Raw genomic sequence first — 11,697 nt, 5'->3', positions numbered from 1 at the left:
CGAAGATCCTGAGTTCACGGCCCGGGCAAAACAAGATCAAAATTTTAGAAAAAAGTTGTTTCAATTAGAAGAAATTTTTTCTAACGGGGTCGCCTCTCAGCAGTCTTTGGCAAGCACTCCGAGTGTGCTTCTGCCATGAAAAGCTCTCAGTGGATACTCATCTGCCTTGCAGTTGCCGTTCGGAGTCGGCATGAAACAAGTAGGTGCCGTCCCACCAATTTTTAAGAAAAATTAAAAGGAGCACGAAGCAAATTGGAAGAGAATTTCAGCCAAAAATCTCTTCGCAGGTTATAGCGATTTACATTTATTAGTTTTTAAAAAGAATTTGCAATTATATTTGAACACAAGTGTCCTTTTTTTTGTTGTTAAGTGTATTCTCTTTCATTTAAGTGCATTTTCAACTCGACCAGATAAGAGATTAAAGTGTCAAAATTACTTGGCTGCTAGAATTTTGTAAACAACAAATATATACTAAATTTGTAGTGAGCTTTCATGGCGTGGAAATCACGCATTAAAGGCCGCGGCACAATAAAATGTTTCATATCGATGCGTTTAACACAAGCTTTTGCATTCCAGTAACATCGCCACAATCAAAGGTGTTGCGTTTATAAATATGAATAAACTTCAGACTTGGCAATTGAAGTTTATTTCGCTTTGCCCATTCACATACAATATTTCGCAAAACATTGTTTTAAACAATCTCCCTACACATACAACCAAAAATATTTGCAAACATATTTTGCAGTTTTTAGTTGCGAAAATTGTTAGAAAAGTTACGAACGAGTGGGAAAAATAATTTTAATTGCAAAGTTTGCCAGCATCTTTAGCCAAAGTAAATGTCAAATTCTTCTTCTTATGCTTTGCTTGCAACAAAATTTGCAAGTTGGCTACTGTTTCATGTCACATGGTGCCAGTGTCGCTCAATCTACCGTTCTCCTTTAAAATAGGTACAATTTACTCATAATGCATTAGATTGAGTTAAACTAATCTATATGAAAAACTGCTTATGTGACGCGGCTTTAACATTGAGAAGTATACGAATTATTACAGTTCGCCGGCAATATGAACGAAGTGCCATTTAACCAATGACAGTCAACTACAAAGCTCCTAAGCGATCACAGCAATTTACTTACTTAATAAAACTATACACGTTTTTTGTTTCGTATTGATTGTGAATTATGCAATTATTTACTGCATTCTTGTTGATTTTAATTGCTTTAGTGTACAATGTTGAAGCCTATCGCATATTAGGCATACTTCCTACTACAGCTAAATCACATTTCATTGTCAGTTCGAAGTTGATGAAAGAATTGGCGCGAAGAGGTCACGATGTTACGGTCATTTCACCGTTTCCATTGAAGAAACCATTGAAAAATTATCATGATATTAAATTAGGAAATATGAATGCAGCAATGGATGGTGAGTAAATAATACAGTAGCAATTGCGTATACAGAATTGCGACCGCCGTGGTGTGATGATAGCGTGCTCCGTCTACCACACCGAAGATCCTGGGTTCACGCCGGGAAATGCAATATCAAAATTTTAGAAAAAAGTTTTTTTCAAATAGAAGACAATTTTTCTAAGAGGGACAACATATCTCCAGTAACTGCTGTGAGTGGGTCGCCCCTCGGCAGTGTTTGGCAAGCACTCCGAGTGTACTTCTGCCATGAAAAGCACTCAGTGAAAACTCATCTGCCTTGCGGATGCCGTTCGGAGGCGGCTTAAAACAAGTAGGAGCCGTTCCGCCAATTTTTAAGAAAAATTAAAAGAAGCACGATGAAAATTGGAAGAGAAGCTCGGTGCTTGCGCAAAGTTTATATTGACCTTATGGCAATTTTTGGTGGTCATTAGGTTAACTGACCTTATGTCTTATGACCATATGTCACTCCACTATGAAATTATAACATTGTCATCGGTCCTTGATTCGAGTGCAAAGTTTCAAACTTAGTAAACTTCCGGAAATCGGCGAAATTTATGCTTACAGATTCTGTTACTGACATACATACATACATATGCATGCAAACATATGTACATACAACCCAAGCTAATAAATCACTGATGACCTGATATGAAAGTTCTCGCTCTCTGAGAGCGCGTGAAAATGTGCATTTTTTATAATATGGGCCATAGATGCCATCATGCTCAAAATCAATTTGGGCATTTCAGAATAACTTTGGGGTATTTTACATGGTAAAGGTTTAATTTATGATTTTCACCGAAAATTTACTCAAGATTGTCAAGTGGGATATCAAAAAACTCGAATTTTTGTCAGGATTACAAAGCCGAAGAAAAAAATAACTCTTTTTCACCTGCGGAAAATTTATCAGTGACAACACCTTTCATCGAAGGGTTGCACACGAAACGAGTTTTGGAAGCAACTTTCGATTGATATAAAAGAAGTCAGCTTCTTAGTCTTCGCATTGATGTAAATGGATGCATAAAGGCCATGTTTTTGTGGAGCGTTGCAATATTCCATTTTTGACAACTGAGATAAATTGTAGTTATACGTATAGGTTAACGCAACATGTTTAATTAATAGCCTTTTGCGGACGACAACGCAGATACTTCACCAAGTGATCTAATTTCGTAATTTCTTATACATTTTTTGCGTTTTTTATTGTATGTGGATATACATATGTATGTACATAAACGTAAAAAAAGGGGCTAGCCGTTCATTGTTATCTTCTGGCGGTGCAGGAGCAACAAAGCCAAGCAACGCAATCGAAATATATTATTTCCTATTTTTTAACTTATCTGCCACAATATATTTCTACAGAACTTTGCCTTTTTTATAAATTTTAATAAGTTTTTATCAACTTACTTGCTGATTTATTTGAAAATAATGAAACCGAACGGATTTCTTGGGGTTTTTTTTTTTTTTGCGTATTTTAGGCAACTCTATAGCCATCTGATTTCAAGCCCCATTCCTGGAAACGAATTGAGAGAGAATGAATGTTTTATATCATGTCATCAGTGTAATAAATGTTTGGTAAATATTATTTCAAGATATCGCGATATCAACTATTTATGAGTAGAAGAATTTTTAAACAACTTTTTCTAGTTCTCTTAGCAGAGATACGTAAATGGACTGATGCTAAAAAATATTTTATATTTACAGGAACCATTAAAGATCTACTGAATGCAGCTGAAAAAAGCGTAATCCAAAATAACTTCGAATTTCACATGTTGGGCTTGGCTCTCTCACGTGCATTTCTAGAAGAACGTAGCGTGAGAGAGCTTATGGCGAGTAATCAAACGTTTGACGCCGTGATCAACGAAGTTTTCTTAACTGAAGCTCTTTACGGTCTAAGCGAGCATTTCAAGGCACCACTAATAGGAATAGGCACATTTGGAGCACATAACTGGAATACAGATTTGGTAAATATTTTAAAAAAATTTAACAAAAATTTTTTGAGTGAAATTAAAAATTGTTAGCCATGACGTTTAGTGAGAATAATGGCCTCACATATTTGTTGACCATGTCCGATTTGTCACTTACGAAGCTCATTTTTATACTCAACTGAGCATAACTGAGCTCACAGCGTATATTAATTTTGTTCGCATAATGGTACTCCGTAAGGACATAAACTAATCGAAATAGATAAAGACTTCTGTATATCAAAATGATCTGGGCGAAAAAAGAAATTCATTTAGCCACGTCCGTCCGTCAGTCCGTCCGTAAACACGATAACTTCAGTAAATTTTGAGGTATCTTAATGAAATTTGGTATGTAAGTTCCTAAGCACTCATCTCAGATCGCTCGCTATTTAAAATGAACGAAATCGGACAATAACCACGCCCACTTTTTCGATATCGAAAATTTCGAAAAACAGATAAAGTGCGATAATTCATTACCAAAGACGGATAAAGCGATGAAACCTGGTAAGTGAGTTGAACTTATGACGCAAAATAGAAAGTTAGTAAAATTTTGGAGAATGGGCGTGGCACCGCCCACTTTTAAAAGGAGATAATTTAAAAGTTTTGCATACTGTAATTTGGCAGCCGTTGGAGGTATCATGATGAAATTTGGCAGGAACGTTACACCTATTACTATATGTATGCTAAGGAAAAATTAGCAAAATTGGATTACGAACACGCCCACTTTTAAAAAAAATTTGTTTAAAAGTCAAATTTTAACAAAAAATTTAATATCTTTACAGTATACTAGCAGACCCGGCAGACGTTGTTCTGCCCTAAATTTGGCCTATCTGCATACATTTTAATAAGCTTTTTCCGTCTAACTCTGCCCTACCCCTTTTTGTTCAGTCCTCCCAGTCCCAGTCCGCCTCTGGTATACTTCCCTGAAAAAAGCATTGTAAATACTAATATAGGCAAATTTATATACGAAATTTCAGGCACACCGAATAGGACGTATGTAAATAGGTATGTGGGTATTATTAATTCTTGTCTTTATTTCGGCTTCGCATGCATATTTATCAGTTTTGCAAGGTTGATGCGACTAAATCGAATATTACAATGAACTTTAGAGCTCTCAGCAACATCTTTCATTTGATATCCATAATACATACACATTCTAGGGGTATCTGGGTCCATGTTTTGGCCTATATCTCGAGACCCTAGTCACTCAGCGGTGTAAAACTTACTCTGTATTATAGCACACATAAACAGCTTCAACTTGATACCCATAATGTAAAAACACATTCTAGGTGTATCTGGGTCCACGTTTTGGCCTACATCACGAGATCCTAGTCACCCAGCGGCATAAAACTTACTCTGTACTAAAGCACACATCAACAGCTTCAATTTGATACCCATAATATAAAAACACATCCTAGTGTTACCCTGATCCACGTTTTGGCCTATATCTCGAGACCCTAGTCACCAATAGTTATGAAAAATACCCTGTACTAAAGCACTCATCAACAGCTTCAATTTGATAGCCACAATGTAAAAACATTGTGTAGGCGTTCACGAGTTCACCTAGTTGTATGAAAATTATCCTGTACTATAGCACTCATCAACAGTTTTCATTTGATATCCATATTGTATAAACACATACTAGGTGTATCCCGGTCCACGTTTTGGCCTATATCTCGAGACCCTAGTCACCCAGGAGTATGAAAATTATTCTGTACTATAGCACTCATCAAAAGCTTTCGTTTGATATCCATATTGTATAAACACATTCTAGGGGTACCCGGGTCCACGATTTGGGCTATATCTCGAAACCCTAGCCTCCCAGTTGTATGAAATTTATCCTGTACTATAGCACTCATCAACAGCTTTCATTTGATATCCATATTGTATAAACACATTCTAGGGGTACCCGGGTCCACGCTTGGCTATATCTCGAGACCCTAGCCTCCCAGTTGTATGAAAATTATCGTGTACTATAGCTCTCATCAACAGCTTTCATTTGATATCCATATCGTATAGACACATTATAGGGGTACCCGGGTCCACGTTTTGGGCTATATCTTGAGACCCTAGCCTCCCAGTTGTATGAAAATTATCCTGTACTATAGCACTCATCAACAGCTTTCATATGACATCCATATTGTATAAACACATTCTAGGGGTATCCGAGTCCACGTTTTGGCCTATATCTCGAGACCCTATTCACCCAGGTGTATGAAAATTATCCTGTACTATAGCACTCTCAACAGCTTTCATTTGATATCCATATTGTATAAACACATTCTAGTGGTACCCAGGTCCACGTTTTGACCTCAAGACCCTAGACACGTAGCGAAAAAAAAGGTAAACGTTGGCCGATTCTCAGACCTACCCAATATGCTCACAAAATTTCATTAGAATCGGTTCAGCCGTTTTGGAGGAGTTCAGCCTCTAAAACCGTGACAGAAGAATTTTATATATTAGATAAGTATATTATGTCAACATTCAACTCCAGTAATGATATGGTGCATCGAAATCCAAACTAAAAGAAAATTTCAAAATGGGCGAGGCTCAGCCCTTCTTCATTTAATTCGTCTAGAATACTTTTAATGCCATAAATCGAACAAAAATTTACCAATCCTTTTGAAATTTGGTAGGGGCATAGATTTTATGACGCTGTTTTCTGTGAAAAAGGGCGAAACCGGTTGAAGCCACGCCCAGTTTTTATACACAGTCCACCGTCTGTCCTTCCGCTCGGCCGTTAACACGTACTTATCTGAACTCACTTTATATTGGTATAAAAATGGCCTAAATCCGACTATGACCACGCCCAATTTTTCGATATCGAAAATTACGAAAAATGAAAAAAATGTCATAATTCTATACCAAATGTGAAAAAAGAGATGAAACATGGTAATGTTTAATGATTGGTTTATTGACGCAAAATATTACTTTAGAAAAAACTTTGTAAAATGAGTGTGACACCTACCATGTTAAGTAGAAGAAAATGACAAAAGTTCTGCAGGGCGAAATCAAACGCCCTTGGAATCTTGGCAGGAATACTATTTCTGGTATTACATATATAAATAAATTAGCGGTACCCGACAGATGATGTTCTGGGTCACCCTGGTCCACATTTTGGTCGATATCTCAAAAACGCATTCACATGTACAACTAAGGGTCACTCCCCTTTAAAACCTTTAATTTGATACCCATATCGTACAAACACATTCTAGAGTCACCCTTGGTCCACCTTTATGGAGATATCTCGAAAAGGCGTCCACCTATAGCACTAAGGCCCACTCCCTTTTAACATTAACACCTTTCATTTGATACCCATATCGTACAACACATATTCTAGAGTCACCCCTGGTCCACCTTTATGGCGATGTCCTGAAATGGCGTCCACCTATAGAAGTTCAGCCCACTCCCTTTTAAAATACTCTTTAATACCTTCCATTTGAAACCCATGTCATACAAACACATTCCAGGGTTACCCTAGGTTAATTTTGTTAAATGGTGATTTTCCCTTATTTTGTCTCCAAAGCTCTCAGCTGAGTATGTAATATTCGGTTACACCCGAACTTGGCCTTCCTTACTTGTTTTCGATTACTCTGCATGCGGATAGGCAGTCAAGTTGGTTTTCTTCGGGTTAAAACAAACCTCTCCATTTTAACTCTTCAGCTGTCGATTCGGTTCGTAGTCCCACTGTCAGAACTTTTCTCCAAGTCCAAGTATGACAACAACACCCGTAGTCGCTTCTATACATATATCGGTATGGTTCCTGAAACTACCAGAACAGTTTTTGTTAAAGAAATTCGCAGCTTCCAAATTTATTTGTTTGAACTGAAGCGGATTGGTACTCCCGAAGGTATTCCGTCTCCCTAGAATTTTGCGCCATTTTTTTAATAGTAGATATATAATGCGATATTTATTCGAGCAGCTACCTTACCTTGGACGGCCTAAGTTTGTGTGCAGTACTCAGCAGGCACCTGGAAAAAGCTTTGAGGAGACTTCTTACCCTTAGGCCAAAAAATTTTGATTTGTCAACACAACCGTTATATTGAGATATCGGGGATCTGTTGCTTCATAAGGATGACATTTCCGTTCAATAAACCTGCTGCGATGATACTCTAGCCATTTGCAGTAGCGAGTGAGGCTTTAATAATTCTGTATGCTCCAAACCTAGGGAGTTGTTCGAGCTTAAGTGTGTAACATTGTTAGGTTTCTGGAGCTGAAAATATTGGAAGGATTTGTAGTTGTTTTTGCTTTTATTTTCAACTTCCTATGTGAACCCTTAGCTGTTAATCTTTCGATAACAATAGCTTATATTTTTTCTTAGGGTTTGAGGAGTTTTAACGATGTTGGTGGTTCTTTGCCTCATACTGATCTAGTTAGTTCCAAAAGCTAAAGCCGACCATCTCGGGAACGATTTAAGAAGACCACGTTGAACCTTCTAAGTCAAACAAACTCCCTCCTCCGGTCCGTAAGGAAGGGGCCACTAGAGCCCCGCCTGCTCAGTAATCAGCATGCGCCATGTATGGTTGAGTTGATAACTTGGCTATGAAAGCTTTGAACTTTTTGTAAAGGTTCCGCTACGCAGCCAACATCAAAAGCTTAGAAAAAAGTTTTTTCAATTGGAAAAAAAACTTCTCTTAGCTGGGTCGCCTCTGGGTAGTTCTTTGGTAAACACTTCGATTTGATTTCTGCCATGAAAAGCTTCTCTGTGAAAATCAACTCTTTCATACCAAATAACAAACAAGCAATTTTATGTAAACGCATCCGTACCTGTCTCTTCAAGTGGCCCAAATATGTTTGCGTGTAATTTGTTGGTTTATGTAGTTATTAAAATAAAATCCTGCTCTTTATTTTATGAATTTCAGTAATTTGAGTTTCTTTATTCTCTAGGTTGGAACACCATCTCCCCCATCGTATGTGCCTCATGCGTTGCTGCCTTTCTCTGCTCACATGACGCTAACAGAACGTTTGGCCAATTTTGCTTTCAATATATACGAACGTCTTCTACTCGATTTATACTATTTACCCAAACAGGCTGAGATATATAAGGAATTCTTCCCGAACAATAAACGTGATATGTATGAAGTGCGTCGTAATGTGGCGCTGGTGCTACTCAATCAACATGTCTCCCTTAGCTATTCACGCCCATTAGTACATAGCCAGATCGAAGTTGGTGGTATGCATATAAATCGTCAACGTTCACCATTGCCAGCGGATTTAGAACGTTTCATCAGTGAATCAAAACATGGTGTAATCTATTTTTCAATGGGTTCAAATTTACGTAGTGAATATTTACCTGTAGAAAAACGTAAAGCAATACTCGATACATTTCGTGGTTTAAAACAGCGTATACTGTGGAAATTTGAGAATCCCAATCTCGAGGATAAACCAGATAATGTATATATAAGTGAATGGTTTCAACAAGATGATATATTAGCGCACCCAAATGTCTTATTCTTTATAACGCATGGTGGTTTGCTCAGTTCGACTGAAGCAATTTATCATGGTAAACCTATTATTGGTATACCGATATTTGCTGATCAATTCTTGAATATGAATCGTGCCGAAGCTGGTGGTTTTGGCATACGTTTAGATTATTTGAAATTAACAAAAGAAACATTTACTTCTGCCATTGAGCGTATGCTGAGCGATGAAAGTTATGCAAAAAATGTTGCAGAAATATCGGCGCGTTATAAAGATCAACCCATGAATCCATTGGATTTGGCCGTCTATTGGGTGGAATATGTGGTGCGACATAAGGGCGCTAAACATTTGCATTGTGCTGGACAAGATTTGAGTTTTATTCAATATCATTCCATTGATGTTTTGTTAATTTTATTTGGTGGTTTGACTTTGGTGTTGTTGCTGTTATTTTTGTTGACAAGAGTTGCGTGGCGTTGGCTGCAATTTGCGATCGCACGCAGAGATATCAAAGAAAAGAGAAATTAAAATTTTAGTAAGTGATTGTTATATAGATAAGCGTTTAATAATAAAAAATATTGTTGTATGTTAAAAAAAAAAATATTTTAGATTATGTGCTTTGATAAAAACCAACCGCCATCTATTTGATTTGACACGTACGAGATTAAAGCGATATCATTTTTATTTAATCGCACTATATCAGTTACCACGTATGAGTTGCTGCAGGTAGCATGAAGGACTGTGTGATGATGCGCAACTTTGCATTATTGCGCTGATTCCGATTCTGGCGCTGTAAGACGAATTCGTGCAATGGCGCAGGCAACTCACAGAACGGTGTTTTATGTTAAAATTTTGTTGTGAAAAGATGTTGATAGTACACGCAAAAAAATTTTTTTTCTAAAAGCGAAAAAAACAATTATTAAAATATGGAAAAATGGCTTATGACATTTCTCCAAAGAAATCCTCTTTAAATCTGGGCAAGTAACTTTTTTTATTTTAAACCATTTTTTCCCTGGTTATAGGAGTATTTTTCTTTAAGATGTAGAAAATTGTTTGAAAAAAAATTAAGCAATTAAATTTTGTCGTTGTAATGGACGTGAACTACTAGTTGAGGTGCTCAACTTAAAAGTCGAGTGCTCTTATTCACTGAACTTACTTGTACATGTAAATATTTTGAGAAATAACAACACTTCAACCGTCGTAGAAATGCGAGTTCAAATCCCACCCCGGGAGAAAAGGCTTTGAAGAGATTTCCAAGGTATAATCGAAACAGTTGTTGCCTTGTTCGTACTGATGTCACGTTGTTTAAATTTTCGCAATTTTTTAAATAGACTAGAAGACCCGGCAGACGTTGTCCTGCCCTAAATTTGGCCTATCTGCCAAATAAGCCTTTTCCGTCTGAATCTGCTCTCCCCCCTCTTCACTTTTTCCTAATCCTTTTATTCACTCCTCCGTCCGTCTTTTTCGCTTCATCTATCTCCATCTTCGTTTCATTCTATCTCTTTCTCAATCTCCTTCTCCCTTTTCTCTTCTCTCAATTTCTTCTCATTCTTCTGCATCCCTTATTGCCTGTCCCAGAGGATGGTATGTATCTTATTCCAGTCTCAGTCTCAGTCCCACTCCGAGTCTCAGCCCCAGTCCCATTCCCAATCCCAGTCCCAGTGCGTCTCTAGATAATATATTACTCTGTATTAAAGCACTCATCAACAGCTTTCTTTTGATTTCCATATTGTATAAACACTGTCTAGGCATTCAGTGGCCCACGTTTTGGGCTTTATCTCGAGACCCAAGTCACCCAGGGGTATGGAAATTACCCTCTGCTAAAGCCTCAGCCGCAGCTTTCATTTGATATCCATATTCTATAAACACTTTCTAGGCGTACCCGGGTCCACGTTTTTGTCTATATCTCGAGACCCTAGTCACCCAGGGGTATGAAAATTACCCTCTAATAAAGCACTCATCAACAGCTTTCATTCGATATCCATATTCTATACACACATTCTAGGGGTACCCAGGTCCACGTTTTGGCCTATATATCGAGAGTCACCAAGGGGTATGAAAATTACCCTCTACTAAAGCACTAACCAACAGCTTTCATTTGATATCCATAATCTACAAACACACTCTAGGCGTTCCCGGGTCCACGTTTTGGCCTATATCTCGAGACCCGAGTCACCCAGGGGTATGAAAATTACCCCCTACTAAAGCACTCATCAGCAGCTTTCTTTTGATATCCATATTCTATAAACACATCCTGCGGGTACCCGGGTCCACGTTTTGGCCTATATATCGAGACCCTAGTCGCCCAGTCACCTATCCTATATTTCAAGTTAGATCAAACTACACACGGGGTACAACACAAGTTCAAAATCGGTTCAGTAGTTTAGGAGTCCATTGGCCTCAAGCATAGTGACACGTGTTTTTTATATATTAAGATTATAAACTAAAAATTGCTTCAAGCAATAAGGGCAACCCCCACTTAACTCATACAAATGTTTTTGTTTTATTGGCGTATTGTTCTCTGAAACGGTGAAATGGAAAAAACTTTCAAACAAAAACTTATTCAAATGTTGGACATTTTTATTCACTTCATCGTTTCACAGAACAAGAACTCCTCCTCAGGTTGGAGTTCGAGTTCAAGGCCAGGCGGAGGAAGTTCTTGAAGTAAAAAAAAAATATCTTTCATTTGAATATTTTTTTTGTTTTTTGCAGAAGAAGAATTCACCCACAGAATAATACTTTTTTATGAGAATTCTCCTTTTTTTTAACTTTTCTATTATTGAATAATTATTTTTTATTTGGAATGGAAGATAGAACATTTTTCAGACTCCTGCATAGATGGGCAGCTTAATTACAAAAACAAAAAAATACAATAATTATCATAAAATTATTGTTTGGAT

At 37.4% G+C, this 11,697-nt stretch overlaps 1 protein-coding gene across 2 annotated transcripts; it reads left to right on the top strand.

Moving 5' to 3' along the window:
• Positions 1-1,059: 1,059 nt before the first annotated feature.
• Positions 1,060-9,398, top strand: LOC137250699 (UDP-glycosyltransferase UGT5-like). Of its 2 annotated transcripts, none has more exons than XM_067783940.1 (3): positions 1,060-1,419; positions 3,120-3,379; positions 8,267-9,398. In XM_067783940.1, exons 1-3 carry the CDS (start codon positions 1,179-1,181, stop codon positions 9,323-9,325), a joined length of 1,560 nt encoding a protein of 519 aa, XP_067640041.1. In that variant the 5' UTR covers positions 1,060-1,178; the 3' UTR covers positions 9,326-9,398. The 2 variants fall into 2 exon arrangements, with proteins under 2 accessions (XP_067640041.1, XP_067640049.1); XM_067783948.1 differs by lacking the exon at positions 1,060-1,419 and adding an exon at positions 2,911-2,990.
• Positions 9,399-11,697: the final 2,299 nt, after the last annotated feature.

This window comes from Eurosta solidaginis, chromosome 1 (assembly GCF_040869045.1).
Source record: "Eurosta solidaginis isolate ZX-2024a chromosome 1, ASM4086904v1, whole genome shotgun sequence".
NCBI classification, from domain to species: Eukaryota; Metazoa; Arthropoda; class Insecta; order Diptera; family Tephritidae; genus Eurosta; species Eurosta solidaginis.
The sequence above is the reverse complement of the archived record's forward strand: the minus strand, read 5'-3'. Positions and strand labels throughout refer to the sequence as shown.

Coding starts and splice junctions, on each gene's coding strand:
- LOC137250699 (XM_067783940.1), top strand. CDS start 1,179: ATGCAATTATTTACTGCATTCTTGTTGATTTTAATTGCTTTAGTGTAC. Junction 1,420..3,119: donor TATGAATGCAGCAATGGATG/GTGAGTAAATAA, acceptor TTATATTTACAG/GAACCATTAAAGATCTACTG. Junction 3,380..8,266: donor ATAACTGGAATACAGATTTG/GTAAATATTTTA, acceptor TTTATTCTCTAG/GTTGGAACACCATCTCCCCC.